The sequence below is a fragment of the Glycine max genome, chromosome 13 (assembly GCF_000004515.6).
Source record: "Glycine max cultivar Williams 82 chromosome 13, Glycine_max_v4.0, whole genome shotgun sequence".
Lineage (NCBI taxonomy): Eukaryota > Viridiplantae > Streptophyta > Magnoliopsida > Fabales > Fabaceae > Glycine > Glycine max.
Genome location: NC_038249.2, coordinates 23860546 through 23883680, shown reverse-complemented (window position 1 = coordinate 23883680; position 23135 = coordinate 23860546). Strand labels below are relative to the sequence as shown.

At 28.9% G+C, this 23135-nt stretch overlaps 2 protein-coding genes across 5 annotated transcripts; both read right to left on the bottom strand.

Annotated features, from left to right (window-relative positions):
* Nucleotides 1-1235: 1235 nt before the first annotated feature.
* LOC100820402 (thylakoid membrane protein TERC, chloroplastic) lies at nucleotides 1236-6933 on the bottom strand. Of its 3 annotated transcripts, XR_417569.4 has the most exons (15): nucleotides 6662-6918; nucleotides 6511-6585; nucleotides 6176-6294; nucleotides 6007-6083; nucleotides 5510-5597; nucleotides 5312-5392; nucleotides 5154-5210; nucleotides 4654-4735; nucleotides 3977-4026; nucleotides 3720-3776; nucleotides 3561-3639; nucleotides 3123-3181; nucleotides 2828-2897; nucleotides 1620-1677; nucleotides 1399-1544 (listed from the first exon to the last, which is right to left on the bottom strand). XR_417569.4 is itself a non-coding variant. In XM_003542439.4 (14 exons), the coding sequence occupies exons 1-14, from the start codon at nucleotides 6744-6746 to the stop codon at nucleotides 1453-1455; spliced, it is 1059 nt and encodes a 352-aa protein (XP_003542487.1). In that variant the 5' UTR covers nucleotides 6747-6933; the 3' UTR covers nucleotides 1236-1452. The 3 variants fall into 3 exon arrangements, 2 of the variants coding, with proteins under 2 accessions (XP_003542487.1, XP_006594093.1); XM_003542439.4 differs by lacking the exon at nucleotides 2828-2897 and having other exon boundaries at nucleotides 1236-1544; nucleotides 6662-6933; XM_006594030.3 differs by lacking the exons at nucleotides 2828-2897; nucleotides 6176-6294 and having other exon boundaries at nucleotides 1236-1544; nucleotides 6662-6722.
* Nucleotides 6934-19595: 12662 nt separating this feature from the next.
* On the bottom strand, nucleotides 19596-22401 carry LOC100819870 (probable protein phosphatase 2C 38). Of its 2 annotated transcripts, none has more exons than XM_006594028.3 (5): nucleotides 21902-22401; nucleotides 21380-21817; nucleotides 20695-21062; nucleotides 20218-20454; nucleotides 19596-20109 (listed from the first exon to the last, which is right to left on the bottom strand). In XM_006594028.3, the coding sequence occupies exons 2-5, from the start codon at nucleotides 21669-21671 to the stop codon at nucleotides 19891-19893; spliced, it is 1116 nt and encodes a 371-aa protein (XP_006594091.1). In that variant the 5' UTR covers nucleotides 21672-21817; nucleotides 21902-22401; the 3' UTR covers nucleotides 19596-19890. The 2 variants fall into 2 exon arrangements, with proteins under 2 accessions (XP_006594091.1, XP_003542486.1); XM_003542438.5 differs by having other exon boundaries at nucleotides 21972-22401.
* Between the last annotated feature and the right edge of the window lie 734 nt (nucleotides 22402-23135).

Below are 23135 nucleotides of genomic sequence, written 5' to 3'. Positions count from 1 at the left end.
GATAATCAAGCTTAATTCAATCTCTAATGATTACATTGTTGTTTTTTAGATATTCATTCATGAGAGTTTTAATTTCAAGATCCTAGAGGCACTGTTGATGCCACTTTGTGACGGATAATCATACAAGATGAAAATTTTGACCAATATATAATTGTAGGTTATGTCTTAATTCTGCGAGAGATAAGTTTCTTACTCTTGTTGTTTGTTTCTTACTTTCTATGTCGCATATAGTTTATTTTTTTATTGAAGTGAATTGTATACTCTACATGTAGTTATGTTTTCTCCCCTTCCTCCGAACTCCAAATGTTATTTGAATATTACACTGCACAATGTTATCAAGATAATATTTTAGCATTTTAGGTTACAAATAAATTCGGTATTCACAAATTTGCATTGTATGCACATGTGATGTGAATATGTGACACATTTGTTTCCAAAGGAGAATTGAATCAATTGACCTCATGATAAGAAATATGTATTTTGTGCATGCAACATGTTATCAAGTGTGATAAATGATGCTCCAATAATATATTCGGGCAATAGCTTTCCCGTTTATGTTTGTTTTGTATGATCCTAATTATGTTTGTTTGACGAGTGTCATGTGTAATCTTCTAATTATAGAACAATAAAATTTGTTTCATTGAATTCATCAACATGAAAATAACGAGAATGAACGATTGTTCGTATCAAATAACTTCATTTTCATAAGCAAAAAATACATATGATGCATTGTTCGTACGGAATAACCTGATAATCATAAACAAAAATATTCAAAACAACGATAATTTAAATATTATATTGTATTGTTTGTAATTCTATTTTGTTTTCATGTTAACATAATCTCTTTTTTAGTTCAACTAAAGTTGTGGCTTAAATATAAATTCTACTAACAAATTAACTTATTTTTTTGTGTAGAAAGATTGAGATAATTGTATAAAATTTGAATAAATGAAAAATATACAAAGATAAAAACAAAAAAATAATCAATTTAAAAAAACATTAAGAAATCAATTCTCCAAGAACTAATTTCTTAACGCAAAAAAAAAAAAAAAGAGACAATGTGAAATCAATTTGGGGAAACCGATTTCATATTGTAAACAGTAATTTGTACCATTTGGGTAAATAATTTGGGGGTTGTATTATTTGGGTAATTTTTTATTTTATTTTTGTATTGTTGGGGTAAAAAACTCCTTGTTTGTTCTAAAATTAAATAAAATTAATTTTGGACCATTATGTGAAGTGAACATTATATAGTATGCTTTAGCATTGAACATCAACTTAAGTTATAGGACAGGCTACAAATTATTCCTCTATTGGCTTAAGAAAACATGGGTTTTTATTGTTTTGGGGTGGAGGGGGTGTGTAGGGGTAGAGAGGATGATGAAATTGCTTGGTAAATGTAAGCAACCATATAGAGCTCAATTCATGAAGAGTTGGAATTGAGTTTCTAAGCTAGTCAGACTTGTTAACCAAACTTAATACCACTCCAATGGTAAGACTTGAGGCTACAAAAGCAAGAGATGCCTCCGTTGAGACATGGAGTCCTGAAGGAACGAATGAGGAGATGTGAAAAATCAACTTTGTTTAAATTGTTAAGTGGAGAAGCGATGTGTACTCACCAAAATAGTCGAGGATCATCTTAACCCCAATGAATCCCAGAACAACAGCAATGGATGGCTAAACAAAACCCAAAAAATGGATATCAATAACAAGGATGGAAGCATAAGCAAACAGAAGCATTGTAAGATACCACAACAATGAATGTTCAACATGCACTATCCTGAATAAGTAGAAATGAAATTCTCAGTAGCAGCTTGTGCAAAGAAATAAAAAAGGACTAATGTGCAAGCCTCCCACCTAGTGAGGTCTAGGGAGGGTAGATGTACGGTCTTACTTCTCCAACTTATGCAAGAAAATTATTCCTAAAAATAAGAGCAATGCTACTAACATAATTAATGGAGGGTTACAACACGTTATTTTGTATCCTTAAAACCAAAGAAATTATTGGGACGCCCTTAGATAAAATACTAGATTTATATATACACTGACATAGATATTACAAATCAATCATAATTTGCTTCAAGTTTATTACATAGAACAAACTACTAATAGTCATATTTCAAACCAATTAACACGTAAACCTTTGAACCAAAACCTGACAGAACAACCACAAATTTGAGATTCTAAATGATGTATGTCAAATGGACCACCAGTAATTTGGTTTCTGAATAGGAATTAAATGAATTATGCTGCATTTAAGATGTAGATGTGCCATCAAACTACAACCCCAGTTCGGCTGTACAAGAAAGTATCTAGTGTCCTACAAATGCATTGTTCTGTCTGGTGCATAATACTCAACGGTTTTCTGCTAAAGTGAACATTAAGGTGACAGTAATACTATAGTGTCTTTGAATTAGATTCAATTTTCTCAGAATCAATTCCAATTTCATGTTGAAAGCCAAAGCAACAAAGTTGCTTCCACTTTTTCACCATGATTTTGGGGACCAGAATTGATTCTAGTAGCTTTCCAAACTCACTACTAATAGATGCTAATGTCAACTGCTATTGGCTTTTGTTATTTTGTTTAGGAAATGAAGGTTTCAATTTGGGATTATTTTTTATTTAGAATTTTATTCTGTTTTGGATTTGTCCTCTTAGGGTGTTGGGACTACAAATAAACCATTAATCTATAAGCACTTGACCTTTTGTATAACTGTTGGTTCCTGTCCTACATCACTAAGCCATTATTTTATCACCAAAATGAAAATTGTCAATCTTCCTCTAAGGATAAATTTGCAGATACAAGGCAAATGCAGGGAGATCTCACTTTGACAAAGGAACCCAAGCCACATGTCTTTCTAAAGTTCCTGTTTCCCACTCAGACCACTATTCTTCTCCTGACAAAAAGAGCATTAGTCTTTTTTTCGACCACTATTTAGGATGAAGTGGCAAGCTTCAATATAAGCAGGAAGCCCAAAGAAAATAAAAATGTTGAAGGGATATTAGAACCATAGTTCAAGTCCCAAAAGTATACACATTGTTATGTTAAAGGATAGACGTGTAAACAACAGAAAATTATGCAGCAACCAAGGTATATCAAAACAAACCAAGTCAACATTTACCTGTAAGTACTTCAACTCTGACATACCCTCAGAAATTATTAAGAAAAGTGACCTTAAACCTACATTTGACAAATAACAGATGGTTAAATACAAATAAATTTATGGGGAAAAGCATCAAGAATTGTTTGACAGATACACATCTGATCTGAGATTATGACAAGAATGAATACAACTGCATCACCACCTCCACAAGACAGCAAAGTAGAGAAATAAAGTTACAAAACAACCATTTCTGTGCAACAAATTCTCTGTTATAAAATTAATTATTACAATACATTCCACAAGAAAATAGATGAACTACCCATAAAACAAGAACTGTAGTTGGTAAGCTTTTCAGGCATCAATCAAGTACACTTAAGGAACACAAATCCCAATTCCAAAACATCATAGAAAACAAGTTCAGATATGCACAAGGGGAACAGAAGTAAGAGAACTAACCCAAAATGGCAAAAAGATTAGACGTAAAAACTACAAATGGATCCCGTGTTACACCAAAAACTGCAGGTATTGAGTCAACCTATAAAAAAAACGAGTCAATAATCCAATGCCAAATTAACTACAAATTCCACATGAAATGGATGGATGAGAAAAACCTACTGCAAATGCAATGTCACTGAGCTCGATAACAGCTACAGTAAGAAGCAAAGGGGTGGCCTGCCCAAAATGTTTGATCCCTGTTAGAAATCAAGTTGAAATTAATTTAATTCATAAAAAAAATCTTTTTATTGAAAAAGAAAGAGTAATGATATTCTAATAAAAAGTTCAATGCATTCATGCTGGGAAAAGATAACTGATCAAAATAAAGACAATAAGGAAGTAATTTTAATCCATACAGACACTCATCAACAGCTTACCTTCCACACCCCATCAAGATTTGTTATGAATCGATTTCCATCATAATACGCTGCAACAATTTTGTCAGAAGTAAGATTTGGGATGATAAGATAACAACACAGTACAACTTGAATCAGTGCAAAAACAATGACACGCCAAGTGATAAGCATATGCCAACATATATTTTGCCCCTGCCTGCAGTCACCCATGGTAGCATTAGCATACATGGAGCCATGTACCTAAGCCTGTGTCTATCTATTTATTCTAATAAAAAATTTCAAAAAAAGGAACAGTGGATCAACCCAATATAAAAATGTTCCAGCTTATACCAGAACGAAGATACAATAGCATATGTCTATATCCACAATTCTATGACAGAAATACTTGTGAAGTCAAAATTATTCTTTGCATGTACCAAACAACATAAATTGCACTTATATGGGCACACACACAGACAATTCCATAAGAAAAGGAAAAACTGAAGTTTCCTGAACCATCATTCAAGTAAGCTTTGATTCAGCCATTTCTACTTAAACATTCATTTGGATTTTAACAAATTCAGATTAAGTTTTCTACCAATTCTTGTGATTGTTTCAGAAAGTAAGAATCAAATTTCAATTTCAGAATACCCAAGAAATCAACAGCAAATCTCCAACTAGGAAAAGAGAAATAAATAGTCGTGCTTAGAGAAAATTACTTGTTACAGGGATAAATTTCTGACATGTCTTCACCACAAAGTTATCAGATAAGTCAGATTCATCTTCTTCACTGGCAAATAGCTATTCATAAAACAATAAACATGCTGTAATTAAAACCAGTCCATGGAATTGTGAATACCACAACAAGTATGAAGTATGAACCCCCTAATATATTATTAGGGAGATAAAACCATTCAGGTGTTTCCATCTAAAACTTTAATGTTTTAGATGATTCATTGTTGATATCACATATAAGCCTCTTTGACTACGTAGTCGAGAGTGTGATCCTCATAACTAGCATTCCTTTATAATTAAACTGAATTTCAATGGTAATAAAATGGGCATATTAATTATCATGCTTTGAGCACAAATTTGCATGATGACAATGTTAGGTATATTAATTATCCATGCAGTTCCACCTAATATCTTAAGCCTTTAATTAAGGATCTTGTTTCCTTGACAAACATGAACATGGGTGAAAAAAATTGTGAATCTTCACCTTAGATGACGAGTAGAGTAATATCGCAGCCAAGAGAAGGTTGACTGCCTCAAACCTCTAAACATCATCATAATAAACAAGATGATCAGTAAAAAGTATAAAACTCACTTAAAAAGTTAAATATGGACAAAAAAATATATCTTCATCATGAAAAACACCTGCAGGGTGGCTGTTCCAATAAGTATTATTGTCAGGCGAAATACAACTGCACCGGCAATACCATAGGAAAGCACACGATTCTGTAAGTTCAATAAGAAAATGAAAAATTTGTTAAAACAATATAAACAAGTTCAGAATCAATAACTTGTTAAGTTAAAATTGCTCATAGTTTACGCATGACAAGTTTTATACATCACCTGATATGTAACTGGCACTTTGAAGTAATTGAATATTAGAACAAATACAAAGAGATTATCTACAGAAAGACTTTGCTCCAATATATACCTAAAGAAGCACGTAAAAGTCAAAGGTCAAAGGTCAACATCACACTCAGTTCAAAGCTCAAGAAAGTGGAAAGCAAAGCAGAGAGAGAGTGGAAAAGCAGTGCCATCATAGTTCAAACTATAAAGTAAGTATTCTTGAATCCCAAAATAAACATCCAATACGCTATAATTTCAACCACGTGGTATTTGATCAATCTATAGGAGATATACTATTCTAAGGTCATATATAAAGGAGCAACAAAAGCAGAACAAAGAAGTAGAGAGATGATGGCATATGTAACACTCTAAAATTAAGCTTAAAGAAACTTTGCACAAAATCAACTGTGACTCATCCAGAACATTAATTATTCCAGCACTGTAAAATTGGACCAACTTTCTAGTTGATAACAAAATTCAGTTATTCCGCATACCCAGCAAAGAATTCGGATGCCTTGTCAAAACCTTCCTTAAAACCCAAACCAACACCAAATGCCACTGCAGTGCACACCTACAAGAAACCATAACCAAAAACCAATGTAATTCTAAATTCTAAACAACAAAAGAAAGCAGTAAAAACATAGTTAGCAGAGATCTTCCCACCCATAAGGCTACAGTTCTGACGGAAGAATTGTAACCCTCATTTCCCAGAGATTCCTGAGTGGGAGATTTCTCAACTTTGCCTATGTCATCATTTTGTTGAGCACTGATCCTCTTTACTTCTGCACATTGAATTGAGAGAGAGATTCTAGGCTAGTCTCCAAGTCCAAGATGGGATAACAACTCTAACATAAATGACTATCTATGCTGATATACATAATTAGAAAGCAGCTGAAAACGTTGTGGGACAAGAAAATTAAGATTTTGAACAAGGTGGGTACAAGAGAAAGTAAAAAAAAGCAAACAAATTTTGTTGATTTGAATGATGGGGTAGTCACCTGAGGCATAATTGTCATGGCCAATTCGTCTGGAGCACAGAAGTGGGAAACGGCGAGGAGGACGATAATGGTACACTGCCACACACAAAGAAAAACCCTTTATATTTATTAGTGACATCTGACATATTTGGGTTGGAGAGAAGGAACAGACCTGAGCAAAAGGAAGAGATGGGGTGGTGAAGTACAGAGCATCTGAAAGGAGGAGCGTGAATGTGAACAACAGAGGCCAATCCCATAACTCTTGGATTGGGTTCGGTGGGAAAAACACAAGTTGCCAAACAACAATGAAATCAAACTTCCAAAGATGCTCTGCTCTGGTGATGTTCTCGCACCGATTTGTTTCGATCAGAATTATAAAAGGATAAGTTCTTGTCACGCTCGCTCAGCCTCACTACTCACCATGGAGGAATTACCTTTTATTCTATCGTTTTCAGCTTATATATATATATATATATATTGCTTTATGATGCATTAAGATTTTTTTTAAGATTATTCTTAATCAAAGAGTAATATATAAAAAAAGTAATTGAATCATTAAAGAAATAAAAAAATATATTAGGAAGTTATTTAGTGTTTTTTTTTAAAATTCAGTTAACTGTATTTTTTAATATATGTGTTAAAACGTTAAGCATCGTATAATCTGACATGCTTAAATATTTTTGTAATTTGTGTAGTTGATTTTTGCTTTTGGGTCCTTATACAAAAAAAAAATATATTGTTATTTTCCTTTCGCACCTGGTAAGTATAATGGAAGTAGCACATTAGCAATTTATCGGGGCCTTGAGTGATGTTGGAGGTTAGGATGAGAAGGACGTGTTTAGAATATTTGATTTTTCATAGAGCTCTTCTTCCTCCAAAGTTTTGTGCAAGCTATGTCTCGCCCAAGTGTTGGATGGAAAGACCCTCTAAGAAAGGCATAAGATATAAAAAAGAAAGAGACAATATACCTCTGTTGAAGCTCTAGGACACATGGTAAATGAACAATCTGAGAGGTTACTGCAAAAAGGAGATATCATCCTCCATATGAATTCAGTGGGTTTTGATACCCCATAAAAATATCCTTTTTTAAAAATAAAAATAAAATCTACAATTCCTTTAGCAAGGACACCCAACATTACCTCTTTTCTTCTCCATCATTCAGCTTCCCCGTTCAATTGGTCACACTTAATACATACCCATATATACCCATAAACTCTGATAACAAAACAATATCAAAACAAGATAAGATAAAATGAGGTAAAAAAAATAAGGCTCAAATAATAGTTTATCATTTGATCCAACTTTTTTTTCACTTCAAAGTTACTTTAAGTGAAAGCTAGAAAAAGTAAACAAGAATTTTAATTTTTTTTTTTTTTACTTTAAAATCTACTAAAGTTGTTTGGTAGTTTTTTTTACAAAATTTTAATTTATTTTAAATTAACATATATGAGTCTTTTTACTAAAATTATTTTGTTTGTTTTGTTTTTTTTCTTCAAGCGTTTTTTTTTTCATTATTTGGAGCACTATCTAAATCGCTTTAAACATGAAAAATAAAATAAAATAAATATAATTTGTAATAACTAAAACAAAAAATTGTGAAAAAAATAAATAAAAATGATAAATTATAATGATTATAAAAAATTATTTAAGCTTTTTTATTATTGTAATTATATTTACTTGTAGCTATTAAAAATAAGATTCAGGAGCATGTATAGCCAATGTATTATTGACGCGCACATGTAATTCGTGATCTTATAATCAATACTGCCTCGTGATGATGACCAAACACTTTCGAGCTCATTTAGAGATAAAGTTGTTTTTTTTTTTTTACAAAAGCTAAAATGATTAATTAAAGAGCATAATTCTCTTCTTTGTACAGTCTCAATAAAATATAATTTTTATTCATTTACCTTATATATCAAAATTAAATTCAAATTTCAAAGACACCAACTATTGTTATAGCAATTCCTATTATTTGTTCTATTAATTTCATTCTCTAAAATAAATTGCTATAGTCTTTCTTAATTTTTAAATAGTTACGTGTGTCCAAAATTAATTATCCTAAATTATGTCTTACTCTTTTTATTCAATTAAACTTATACCAATTTTATTTTATTTTTAATATCCTAAATTTCTAATCCAATTTCATTTTAGATTTATTTTACCATCTCTTTTAATTCATTTTCCATCATAAAAATCATCCTTATTACTCACGCGTGGAAGCTAAACATAACACCCACCATTTAACTTTTACTTCAAATATTTAACACTTAATTACCAACCTTATGCCTCCAGCTAGCAACGTGCCACTACCCCTGATTTGATTCAATATGCATTTTTTAATTAAAAAAAATGTTCAACATTTTAGAATCATTAGATTTATTTTGTTAATTTGGCAACAATTATTGATTAAAAGACTCTAACATTTTAGAATCATTAGATTTTTTTATTCATTTCACAATAACCATTGATTTGATTTCATACAATTTTTTTATTAAAAAATACTTAAACATTTTACAAATGCATCCCATTGATTTCATGTTATATTTTTTTAAACAATTAGAAACTAAGAAATATGTTTATAATATACCAACACACCTAAGTCATTTTTTTAATTTTTTCATTTTAAAATATATTTTAATATTAATTTTTTAATAAAAATCTATATTTATATATCATATGTAAAGGAAGTTTGAATTTTAATCAAAATTCTAATTTGACAATAATCATTAATTTAATTCAATAAATATCTTACATCCTTAAACATTTGTGAATTGTTAAATTGAGATTTTAATTTCACAACAATCATTGATTTGATTCAATATGCAATTTTTAATAAAAAATACTTGAACATTTTAGAATCATTAGATTTATTTTTTTAATTTATCGACCAACATTGATTAAAAGACTTAAACATTTTAGAACTATTAATTTTTTTTATTCATTTGACAATAACCATTGATTTAATTCAATGCATTTTTTTTTGTAAAATAATGTTTAAACATTTTAGAACCATTAAACTTATTTTATTATTTTGCCAATAAACATTTTAAAACCATTATATTTTCTTTATTAATTTAACAACAACCATTCTTTAGATACATTGAAAAAAAATTGTAAGAAAAAAATGTTTAAACATTTTAAAACAATTAGATTTTTTTTCATAACCTTGTCAATCCCATTGATTTCATGTCATTTTTTTTTAACAATTAGAAAGTAAGAAATATATATTTATAATATACCCACACACACGTAAGTAATTTTTTTTAATTTATCATTTTATAATATATTTCAATATGTAATTTTAATAAAAATATATATCTATCTATATATTATATATAAAGGAAACTTAACATTTGTTAACCATTACAACAAAACTTTAATTTGACAATACTCGTCTATTTGATTCAATAAATCTATAAGATACGAAACATTTGTTGGTGGTTGAATCAAAATTCTAATTTGATAATAACGATTGATTTGATTTAATGGTTTTCTCTTGGTAAGAAAAACACTTAAATATTTTAGAACCATTAGATTTTTTTATTAATTTAACAACAATTGTTGATTTTATTGAATGCAATTTTTTTACAATAAAATGTTAGATCATTTAGAACCATTATAATTTTTGCATAATCCTACAATATCTGTTGATTTCATGAAAAATTATACATAATGTAAGAACTAAAATTACATCCGTTGATTTTATAATTAAAAATAATATTATATTTTACATGAACGGTCTTAATATAGTTTCATATTTATCTCATGAAAAATAATAATTTTATAAATATGTGATTAAATTTAAAATAAGTCATAATATTTTATTTTAATTAACAATTAAAAATAAAAATTTAAAGAAATAAATATTATGTATGTATAAAAAAGTATACTTTTCTAATTTAGTTATTAAAGCATATTATACGAACAATAGTAATTAAAAATAAGGACTCTATTGATATTTAGTTAAATTCAAAATAATATTTTTTTTGGTAAAATATATTTTATTGATATCACTTAGTTTTGTAAAAGAAGTATCTAACCAAGCTAAATTTAAAAGAATAATTAAAACAAAATCACCAAATTGTTGATTCGAATGGTAGTGCCCCTTAAGTGAATATATTCCGTAATAATAACATAATTAAAAAAAATTAAAAATATCAATCAATTAATTAACATTAAAAGCCATAAATAATTAAATATATTTGTAATTATTACAGTTCATAATATGGTTTTTATTTTTATTTATTAATAAATAACACATTTATCTATTGTATTATGTTACATTTTAAATTAGTGCAGATAAAATATATACAAAAATTCATGAGTAATTATAGTTTTATTGAGATATACAAGAGAATTACGAAAGTATAAAAAAAGTATGAATACGCCAAAATAAGAAAATTACCGAACAAATTGAACATTTAACCAAAAACATTTAGTTTAAATAGTATTAATTTGAGCAATTTAATCAAGTATTAAATGAAAATTTCCTTTTAAATGTAACATGAAATACTAAGGATTTAACATGCAAATATTCTTTTTTAATCCCTTTAAATTTTTTGAATTAGTTTAATTAATAAAAATATGTATATTTTTTTTCATGCATACAAGCATATCATATAAATATCATCCAAAAGAAAGGTACTGAAGTCGTAAAGCATATAAATGTGTATGCTCCAAGGCACTACATCATTAAAATATCATGAATAAATTTCCACAAAACTCAAGGGTCTCATCAAGAAAATAAATACAACAAAGATACATGAAGATATATAAACCTTAAACGGGTCCCCACTAAGACAAAACATAAATAAATGACAAAGGGTCGAATCTCGTCTCTAAGCCTACCACCAAGTCCACAATAACCACGAGGAACATGCTCCTCAGAGACTATATCAAAAAAGTATGAATACACAAAAATAAGAAAATTACCGAACAAATTGAACATTTAACCAAAAACATTTAGTTTAAATAGTATTAATTTGAGCAATTTAATCAAGTATTAAATGAAAATTTCCTGTTAAATGTAATGACTCCAAATATCATTACATGAAATACTAAGGTTTTAACATGCAAATATTCTTTTTTAATCCTTTAAAAAAATTTAATTAGTTTAATTAATGAAAATATGTATACTTTTTTTCATGCATACAAGCATATCATATAAACATCATCCAAAAGAAAGGTCCTGACGTCGTAAAGCATATAAGTGTGTATGCTCCAAGACACTACATCATCAAAATATCATGAATAAATCTCTAAACAAAATTCAAAGGTCTCATCAAGGGAATAAATACAACAAAGATCCATGAAGATATATAAACCCTAAACGGGTCCCTACTAAGACAAAACATAAATAAATGACAAAGGGTCGGATCTCGCCTCTAAACCTACCACCAAGTCCACAATAACCACGAGGGACATGCTCCTCAGAGACTACATCATAATCTGTTTTTGTATCAAATGACACGATCATCACAATTCAACAGAAAACGCAAGGGTAAACTCATTTTAAAAGAAAACAACATATAAAAGAACTATAAGATCAAGATGTTAAAAAGAGATATACAAATCCTCCATTTTTTTCAATAGTCGTGTACTACAACTTCTCAAGTAACACATCATTCTGAAGTTATAATTATCAATGCACATGTTTAATTATGATGTTATGTCATGCTAATTCTTTACTTTCAGAAGATTTCACCTTTTGAGCGATTAACCCAAATACATCCCTTAACATTATCGTACTCTATGATCTGACCATTTAGGGAGACTTGAATTAATCATGTGGAATAAGTGTGATTTTATCAAAAATGGATGAAGGTGGGTAGTGACATATCTTGGTAAGGCTTGCAAAGACCTTAACCTATCTCCATTTGGCGTTAACCACCACCACAACCTCCAGCATTAGGTTAAGGGCCTTCTTAGCACCCCTAACTTACATGCTTACTCACATTTCATGTCATTCATCAATGCATGTTTGTTAAGATCATTCAAATTAATATCATATGTCATCACAAATTCATCCACCAATCACAACATCTCAAGAGGTTGTAACACCATAGATTCACCATTTTCACGTTCATCATACTCATGAATCCACCTATAATTCAATAAGCATAACAAAATATTTCAACACCTTAAATTCTTGCAAACAACTCACAAAAAACTCATATGAATGTGAATCTCATGATCTCAACATAAAGTCAACTCTAATAATAAAATAATATTATCTCAACCACATCTCATATTATCATAAATTTATTAAGATCTCAAAAGAGTTAATTTATGCAAGGAAAATAATCATTAATCACATCCACATCAAAACTAGTTGTTGGACTCAAAATAGCTCACCAGACTCAAAATGGTAGTTGAACTCAAAATTGATCATCAAACTCAAATGGTCATTGGACTCAAAACTGATCATCATACATAAAATGGTCATTGGATTTAAAACTGATCATCAGACTTAAAATGGTTATTGGACTAAAAAATGGTTATTGGACTCAAAATTGATCACTAGACTCAAAATGGTCACTGAACTCAAAACTTATCATCAGACTCAAAATGGTCACTGAACTCAAAATTGGTCATTGAATTCAAAATGGTCATTGAACTTAAAACTAATCATTGGACTCAAAATGGTCACTAGACGTTAGACGTGAAAATGGTCACTGGACACTGGACATGAAAAGGGTCACTAGACACGACACTGGACGTTGGGCACGAAAATGATCACTGGACGCGAATTCTGTAGAATTTCAAAATTTCTATAGAATTGCTTCTCATGGCTTCCAAATCATCTGAAAACAAACTCAAACTCTTTCTCATCAATTCCAAATACATAAACAACATCAAAACAGTTCACAAATATGAACTTTTAATCAATATTCATCAAATAAATAACAACCCAAATTTCAAAACGCAAAATCTCAAATACTAAACTTCTATTTTTAACAACCTGATTCATTTTCCAACAACCTTGAAACCAATCCACAACAACTTAAGTATAAAAAAGGATAAAGCTTCTCTTGCCTACATAAATCCAAGATGATGGCTCTTTGAAGAAGAAAGCAAAAAGAAGTGAGTTTTTGGTCCAAGTGAAGAATTTTCCTTCAATCCCATAGCAACCACACTATGCCAGCATCAACTTGACCCCAAAGCCAACCAAAGATAGAATCAAAACCCCTTAAAATCAAGTTTTTCCATGAGAGTTCACGATTGCTCTAGGGAAAACAAACATGATCTCAAAGAGAGGAAAAAATGGAGATTGTCTCATCTAGGATCATTTAACAACCACTAAAGGGCGGAGAAAAAAGATTTCTTTCCGCACAATACCAAAGTTCAAAGTTCTCTAATGGTGGTTTCTTGGAGAAGAGAGAATTGTGAAGAAAAGTGTGTAGAGAGAGAGAGAGAAACAGAAAGTTTCAGCAAAAACGAGAGGCTTAAAGAGATATAAGATTGAAAAGATTTTTCCTTCCTACACCTAATATATGCTAAACTCATACTTTTTTCACTAATCATAAAATCTCATCTTTCTTCAAGCCCAAACTCACCAAAAACTAACTAAACACATACAAATATAAGTAAAGTATCATCACATCCATCATTAATTAATTAATTATAAGCACTCAAATATAAATTTAATTAGTCTTAAATTAAATCACTTAAACAGCAATAAATTTCGAAAACACGTTACATTAAATGTGTACTTTTTTCAAACACGTTAGATATGTACATGAGTACCATTTTTAAAATATCTTATATTTGTACGTAAAATGTATGATAAGTAGCATTAATGTCTCCATTAAATACGATTAAATTTAATTCTACATTATATATAATCTAGGGTTTATATGACTGTGCTCCACCAAGTCAGCATGGCATCACTTATATGCCATTCAATTCTACATCATATATGATTCAGTTACTTTGTTTAGTTTTTTTTTTTTACAAAATTTGTTTAGGTATATCACTTTAATGGTTTGCATAAATAGAATATATCACGATTTATTATTTAATCTCTGTTATTATGCTCATCACAATACAAACTAATTTTGCTTCCCGTTAACACAATGTATTTTGCCTCCAATATTTTTTCTCTTTCTCAATTCTACTCTCCAAATGATATTTTTTTTGCATGTTTGATTTCTTACATCAATGCATCATCCAATGAATTTAGTGAGAAATAGGAAATAAAGATTGACAACCAACACATTACTTTAACACACATCTAACAATTGATTATGAGATCACCGCTTTTTAACATAATTTCTTCATTTTGATAAATAATTTATTGACTTTGTAAAGCTTAATGTACTGTTTTTAAGTCTAATCAATTTTATATTCTGTTACAAATTGAATCATCATCATGCCAATGTTTTTTTTCTTACATGCATATTTTCCCACTTATGTTTTTATTTTCTCACTAATTTTTTTCTTGCCTTAGCATTTTTTTTCTCTTTCTACTCTTGTAGTATGAGAAAAATGGAATCACACTTCTGTCTTAATTATTTACAACTAGCTGTGACACTTTTTTTTTTTGCAGGCAAGAGAATAAATTTTTTATAATAATACATCATTCAATAAATTTTACAATGAATGAAAAATAAAGATTGAGAACCAACACACTACTTTAATATTACACAACCACTTACTATTTATATTATATTTATTAATAATAAAATTTATTTAAAATTAATATCTTTTAAAACAATAAAAAATATATTAAAAATATTAACAACTACATCTATGATTCTATTAAATAAAAATCATACTATTTCATCAATTTTATTATTAAATATAAATACATTTAAAATTATTAATTACAGACAAGAAAAAATCAAGCACATGTTAACATAATATCTACGATAACAAAAAATATCACTGAATTTTAAATATTTTTACATTCATTTTGAATTTATACATTTTTATACAGGTATTACATAACTATTATTATTTGGACAAAATATAAAACATAACAAAATTTCAGTAGACTTAATATTTTATAACTAATCATATTTCTTAGTTTTAATATAATTTTATTTTACCAACAAGTTGTTGATCCAAGTGATCTTGGGTTTGATTCTCTTAAGTAAAGTTTCAGGTTCAAGCTTTATAAGAAAAAAAGAGATATCACTAAAATAATCAATCAGGTCTATAACTTAAGTAAACTCGTGCAAACACACAAATTTAAAATGTAGTTTATAATAATATTTGGGGTGCAACAGATGATTGGATCTTTAGTGTTAATTTTGTTGGAATTATGACTCTATTGTGATGCCTTAGCATATCCATCCTTTACTATTAAAAATAATTTCTTTTGAACAGTCAAATACACTATATTTGGGTCTTTAATTTATAAAAATAAATATTTATTATTAATTAGGAAGGCAAATATACATATGTTATGTGTCATGCTTCAAAAGAATATTGCAATTTGACATAGAGTTAATCACTTGCTAGCTTGAAGTATAGAGTATGTTTAGCCAACATTTTTTTTTTTGTTAAAAGTTACCATAAGTGAAGCTAAAAAACAAACAAACAAGAAGACCTTTAAAATTTAAGTTAAAGTTGTTTGATAATTTTTGTTATTTTTACTTTAAAATCTACTAAAAGTTGTTTGGTAAAATATCTACAATTTTTTTAATTTTATTAGAAATTAGCATATTTTATAATAATATAGGAGCCAATAAAATATTATTATTATTATTATTATTATACTAACCTCCCTTATAGGGAAGCACAATGTAATCTTTTTTGACCAATTAAGAGAGATTAATGTAATGTATAATAAGAAGATGTTAATGTATATTTTTCAAAATTAAGGAGGTGAATAGATAAAAGTAAGAAAAATTGGTGTAATTTCAGAAAATTTTAAGAGTAATTAGTTCAATTTACTCTTATTATTATTATTGTTTGAAATATGTAGTAGACTTGGATACTCTTACGGGGTGTTCAGTATAACGAAGATTTTTAGTTTCCCAAGATATGAATTTAGGAAATTTTATTTTCCATGTTTAATTTTACTATTTAAAAATAACATCCCAGAAAATATTATTTACCAGAATGTTTTTAATAACTATGTTTTCTGGAAAAAAAATTCTTACAAGGAAATTGAGAATCTAACTTGTTATAATAAAAATGTCACGTAATTCTTCTATTAAATCATTTAATATTGTAAATAATTAAAAAAAATTATATATATTTATGGCCAACTAAATTTTAGTCTTTAAAAAAAAAATAATTCTCAATATTGATGACTCCGATGAATCTAATTCTTATGCATGCATAGAATATTTTTTTTCTTGTACTAAATTTCTCCTTAGAGAAACTAACACGAGTTGTAAATTCTATTTCGTATCTCGAAAGTGGGAAAGTAAAATACCACATGTAGTGGCACTTTATTATACATGCAACATTTCATAACTGCTTTATGTGGATCGTACTGCATTTTTATGGTTTTTGTGGAGTAAAGTTTCACGACTAAAGATGCTTTAAGTTCAAGAAATTTAAGATTAGAAGTTGGCAATTGAAAAAGGATTGGAATTTGAGAATTGAGACAGAGAATTTTTTAATTCATTTTTAATTTTTTGGATGTATAAAAAAATTGGATGTTGGCATAACATGTTTTTTTTTTATCAGGATAAATACTCTTTTTTTTTAATTTGTTAGGTATTGATAATTTGATATATGAAAAAATAAAAAATTAAAATGTTATTTTTAAATTTATAAAAAATACGATAAATTAGTTATATCGTTGATTTTTATCCTTTAACTCGAATGGTTGTGTCTACTTGACACGTCCGGTGATACATGATTGTCACATGTTATCTAAGTATCAAAAAATTAATTTTTATATGGGACTCTAAACTTAATAACTTTCTATCATTTAGTCTATGAACTTAACTTAAACTTAACCAGATACTAACATTTTGGTCCCTTAAAGCACTTTTAAATTTTCATTGAAGGGTTAGTTTATTTAATCTTATTTGTTGAAATAAACAACTTTCTTTTTCAATATGTTTGTCTAAATTGTTTATGTTTAAAAAATAATAATTTTCTACTTATTTTAAAAAGAAAAATCTATTTACTTCTTAAAAAAATGTTTTATATAAAAAGTGCTTATTTTAAAGTTGTTTTTGTTTAAGTTTTAACAAACTCACCTAAGTCTCAACTAAGTTTTATATAAAAAGTGCATGAAATTATTAATATAGATATTATCATATTCTCTCACTTCTATTCTTTCTACAATTTTATCATTTAAATTATACTATAAATATAAAACTAATTTATGAGTGATTACATCAAAATAACAAGTGTTAAACATAAGACTTACTAACTAGACTCTACAAGGTTCCAAATTAGATATTCTAGTCAAATTAAGTTATTATCATATATGTTATTAATATGTAATATGTGTAAAATGTTAGATTAATTAATTAATCTATTTTATGAAATAATATTAACGATGAAAAGACACTTAAAAAATAAACTTGACTCATTAGAATGATTAAGTATAAGAGGACATGAAAAAGAAAAATGTTAAAACCATTTTCTTACACACATTTTTGCAGTTTTCACATTATTGTTTAATGATTGAGTATTAAAGGACATGACTCATTATAAGTAAAAAATATATGACCTAAAAAATTAAGTATAAAATATAATTCATCTATTATATTTTCGTATGTTTATTTATTTTCAACTTGGTTATATTGTTGTTTGTCCTTGTTATAATATTATTTATTAAAATTTTAACTTAATAAAATATAATAAATAAATTAATAGTGATTTCAAATATAAAATATAATATTTTTTTATTTCTATATTTGACAATTATTTTTCATTGAATTTTTATCATCATAAATAATTGTTATCACTATAAATAAATATCATTTTATTATCCTTATGCTAACAGTTTATATGTAGTGTGACACTTAATTAAAAATTCAAAAGTATTTTTAGGGACAAAAATAATAATTTATAATGAAGCTTATTGATTAAAATGTCACTAAATAATTAAGTTCAAGGACTAAAATAATAATAAATTATTAAGTTCAAAGGCAAAATAAAAAAGTTAATTTTTTGACACATGATATTTATGTAACAATCGGTAGTGGTCACATCATCACTAAAAGTATCACGTAAGTATAATGGTTTAAATCAACAATAAAATTAATTTATCACACTTTTTACAAATTCGAAGATAAAATTTTAATTTTTTATTTTTCAAAAAAATAACTATTCAACGATTAATAAATTTAAGAACGAAAACAAATATTTATCTTTTTTATGATTGCCTAAAGTTTATATGAATTCTCTTGAATTGATAGTGAAACTTATTAAATAGAAAATGAGACATATACTATTATTCCCTAAGATACGCATACATTTATTAACCCAAATAATAAATAATGTGTTAAAAAAGATGTATCGAAAGAATGTGTTGTTAATATTTGTAACAAATGGATATAAGAACTAAATTGTTTTGCGTTTGATAGCTGAGGGATCAAATAAATAAAATCTCTTTAATAAACTGAAAAGTAAATTGTAACAAATATTTTATCATATAAAGTGATGATTTAAAAAGTATTTTTGGGAAAAAGTAATAGGTACATCAAACTGGAAAAGGGTCAGCAATATTTTTTTCCTAACAAAAGTGATTAGTTGTATAAGATACCTATCAATCGTACAGTTTGGAGGAATCTACCTACAGTTTTTTTATTTTTTTTTGTTGAACTTCTATGACACGCGGTTTTAATTTCTCCCTGATCATTGAATGGAGCGTTTACATAGCTATATCTTTCTATGGTTTCTTAAAAAAATTCTCTGATTTTACTATTCTTTTTCTTGGGTCACGGTAACAAATAATGAGGAAAAAAATCTATACATCCACAATATAAAATAATTTTACAGCCGGAATATAACTATTAAATTCGTACTGACATAATACAAGAATGAATTGTTGTTAAGGAAATGATGGATATATCATGGACGAAAAGAAACAGGCATTTCCAAATATCTGGCATTATCTTTTTGTCAAAGAAAAAGTCATTTCCAAGCTTCTAAAGAAACATCCCAGTGGGACAAAGTAGACGCAGATATATCAAACTATTAATTAATATTATGCAGAGTGCTATTAGGCACTTGCGTAGCCTTGCTGACTTTGAAACCACCATGGATTCGTTGTCTTGAGAAACATGAGCAGAGATTACAATTAATATATAAATATACGTTCATGTTAACCAGATTATAAACTGGAAAGAACAAGAGGGGAGAGATCATCATGATACATCTAAATTATAGTGGTAATTATTGCTTCATATTAATCTACACATACATATAATATATAAATATATGTAAATTGTTGTTACTTTTGTATCATCAGGTAGAAATCTAGGAATTGGTAGACCCACCTCCCTTGATTGAAAGAGGAGAACCACAGAGAGAAGTATTCTCAGTGAGTTTGGGATTGAGAAACACCACAATCACTGTTATGTCATCATGGATGTGTCTCCTCATCCCTTGCTCAATCTTTTGGAGGTCAGAAAGTCTCATTTCACACTTCTTAGCTGCTTCTCTAAGTGCAGCTTTCACAAGTCTTCTAGCAATTCCCTGTTACATGATGAAACAAATACATGAGACACATCATCACTCATACCAACGAGAACTAAACAACAATAACCTTGAATGGATAGAAAGAATTAATTAATGGAAACTTACGTTAGGTGGGTTGTTGCTGACTATGTTAACAGCCTCTTGGTTGGTAAGATGCTCCCATAAGCCATCAGAAGCAAATATGAGAAATTGATCATCAGGGTGGAGTGTGTGGGATGATGTTGATGGCTCACAACTAAGAATTGGCCTGAAGAATGTTTCTGCTAGTCTATACTTGGCTGGTAGAGGATCCCTGTTGAATTCTGCTTTCTTCAGATATGCATCCCCTATGGATCGTGAAACCTGCCAAACCAAGTTGTGTTAACATCATATTCTAGTAATAAATTAAATGGTCCTAAGTTATTAGCACTTAGATATGTTTGTTCTTGCCTATGGACTATGGTCTTGTGTAGTGGCAGCAATAACTCTTCACAAATAATATAAAGTTCTTTTTGTTTTATTTGTTTAGAAACATTTGAACTTACAATTTTGAAATCTTCCTCAGTGACAAAAGGAAATATATTAGATCTACCAAATTTGTACCTGTATGAGGCCTTTCACACGCCAAACGTTTTGTCTCAAAACCACGATTTGTGAATCAAAGGGGTGCTTTGACCGAAGTTCATCTCTCACTGATTCTTGGTTAACATTGTGTTCTGTAGATAATTGTATAGCTTCTGTTTCCCTTGTTGCTCTCTCTAATCTTCCTAGCACCACCCGGGAGTCTCCAGAATTTGCAACATATATCATGCCATTGCAAATTACCCCCACCAAACAACAAGTGCCAGTGGATGCAATCTGTGGCTTACTCAGCCACTGTTTCTTCACAAGAGACAGAAAACTCTCCTCTGTTGCTGAGTAAGCCCTTTTGATAACATGTTCTGACACACCTTGATGTTCAGCTGCGAGCCCTGGATCACACATGAAATTGATTCAGTGAAGTAACAAACTGAAAACAAAGGGGTTGGTGGCCTAGTGCATGAGGCTCAGATATACATGGCAAGTTTTATTTTTGGCTGAAGGGTCACTTGGACTTTTTGTTACAAAGAATGCTTTTAATTGGAGAGTTTGAAATACATGATCCATTAATTTATCATAATAGACAAAGTGGCTTGGCTTCCTTAGTCTTGAATCCATTTGAAAATCTGCATAGAAGAACATCTAGAGAAACAATAATATTCTGAATGAAATTGAATCTAAATGTTCATAATGAAGATGAGAAGCATACTTTTGAGATTGCAGAAGAGATTGTCACTAACAAACTGTGAGGCCTCACTTCCACCATGGCCATCATAAACACCTATAAAGGTCCCTTGAGGACCCAAGTGATTAGAACCCAATGGTCCAGACTCTAGTTCACCTCGATCCTCTAATGAACTATTGGCCTGAACCACAGCCATTGAGAATTCCCCATAAAGATGGTTCCCCAAATCCTTGTACCATAGAAGTCCATCAACTCTCCCACTCCCATCTCCTTCATCACCATCAGCAATAGGCTTCCAACACGATCTAACCATCATTTGGCAATCCCTTATATTTTACAAAAAGCTTATGCTTCACAATCACATCAACAGCCCAAATGATCCACCAGTTGAACAAAGATCAAGTTGTTCTTGACTTTGCTTCTAGCACACGACCACAGTTGCTGAATTTATGTATATACAGCCTGCAGAAGCAGATACAATTGGATAAGAACAAAATTGAGATAAAGGCCAAAAAGGGTATGGGAAGAACTAAGTGAGAAATGTACCTTGGAAGGTGAAAACAAATAGTTTTTCATGCAAGTACAAAAAATATGGAGGCGTGTAGGTACTTTGTACCTTGATTCCTAGTTGAATGCGTTTGGACTTCAAAAGTGTGGCATGATTCAGAAACAGATATAGCTGTAAAAGCACATAAAGATTGTATATGGCAGAGTTGGTCTATGATCTCAGTGGCCAAAGAGAGCAATGGATAAGAGAAGGGTTTGGAGGTTTATGGCAGAAGATCTTAAGAGTAGTGTCAGACGACGAGATCTAAGATCAGGAGGGGAAGAGAGATTTAATAAACAGCATAGTATGACATTGCTGTTCTTGTCCTTTTATTTGTCCCTTATAATTAATGTTTATGTGGCCTAGTGGGTTTCTAAACGTCTTTATTTCATGGCTGAGATTTTCAGTTCTATCATCTTTTTCAGCAATAATCCTAAGTTTTTAGACAACTATCTTCCTATAACACTGCCACTTTCCAATCTTTTGGGTTAACGTTAACGTCATCCTTTTCCCCTGGTTTAATTTTCGTGATAATGAAAACTTTATTAGATTAGAGTTTATAACCGACAAGGTTTTGTGATCCTCTTAGCTCTTATCATGCACCTGAACTTCGAATTGTAAAATTTTTTAATCTAGTTTGTTAGGACCTTAAGTATTTTAAAGGAAGCCCTCTTAGTTTTTTTTTTTTTTATAAAAAAAGTGGTGATATTTAGACTTTGGATACTCCAAACTTAGAAACACTCCATCAATATATATTTCATTTTTATTATATATATTTTTCTTCTTATCATATCATATTATCAATCTTATATATCATTTATCTTTTCTCTTTTTATTTATCTTAAGATGTTTACATTCTTTGAAGTGTTCAAGAATCATTTTTCTTTTATTAAATGTTTGAAAAAGTCTTATTTAATGTTTGAATTTTAATTTTATTTTAAGGAAAACATAAAACTATTAATGTAAATATGTGCTTTATAAAAGCAGAAAGTGAAAAGTAATGGTTCTTTAACTCTATTCTATGATTTAAATTGTAGGCGCAAATGTCTGTTGTGTTATGGTCAAACAGATTTTTAAGTCAACAAAACATTATTCACGTTTGTTTGTTACATGACAAATTTAACTAGAAAAGGAAAAAAGAAACATATTTTAAGATCCATGCATCATAATGAGTTAAATTTTTATGTGCTTTCAATGTAAAAGATTTTCATATTATTAATCAATGAGAAATCA

What these genes read in the sequence shown, in the direction of transcription:
- LOC100819870 (XM_006594028.3), bottom strand. Translation starts at nt 21,671, where the DNA reads ATGATGGTTAGATCGTGTTGGAAGCCTATTGCTGATGGTGATGAAGGA. An exon ending in GTGTGAAAGGCCTCATACAG is followed by an intron (nt 20,455 to 20,694) that starts GTACAAATTTGG and finishes TTGGTTTGGCAG; the next exon opens with GTTTCACGATCCATAGGGGA. An exon ending in TCAGCAACAACCCACCTAAC is followed by an intron (nt 20,110 to 20,217) that starts GTAAGTTTCCAT and finishes ATCATGTAACAG; the next exon opens with GGAATTGCTAGAAGACTTGT.
- LOC100820402 (XM_003542439.4), bottom strand. Translation starts at nt 6,746, where the DNA reads ATGGGATTGGCCTCTGTTGTTCACATTCACGCTCCTCCTTTCAGATGC. An exon ending in TCAGAACTGTAGCCTTATGG is followed by an intron (nt 6,084 to 6,175) that starts GTGGGAAGATCT and finishes GGTTTCTTGTAG; the next exon opens with GTGTGCACTGCAGTGGCATT. An exon ending in CAGAGTTGAAGTACTTACAG is followed by an intron (nt 1,678 to 3,122) that starts GTAAATGTTGAC and finishes GGTTTTGTTTAG; the next exon opens with CCATCCATTGCTGTTGTTCT.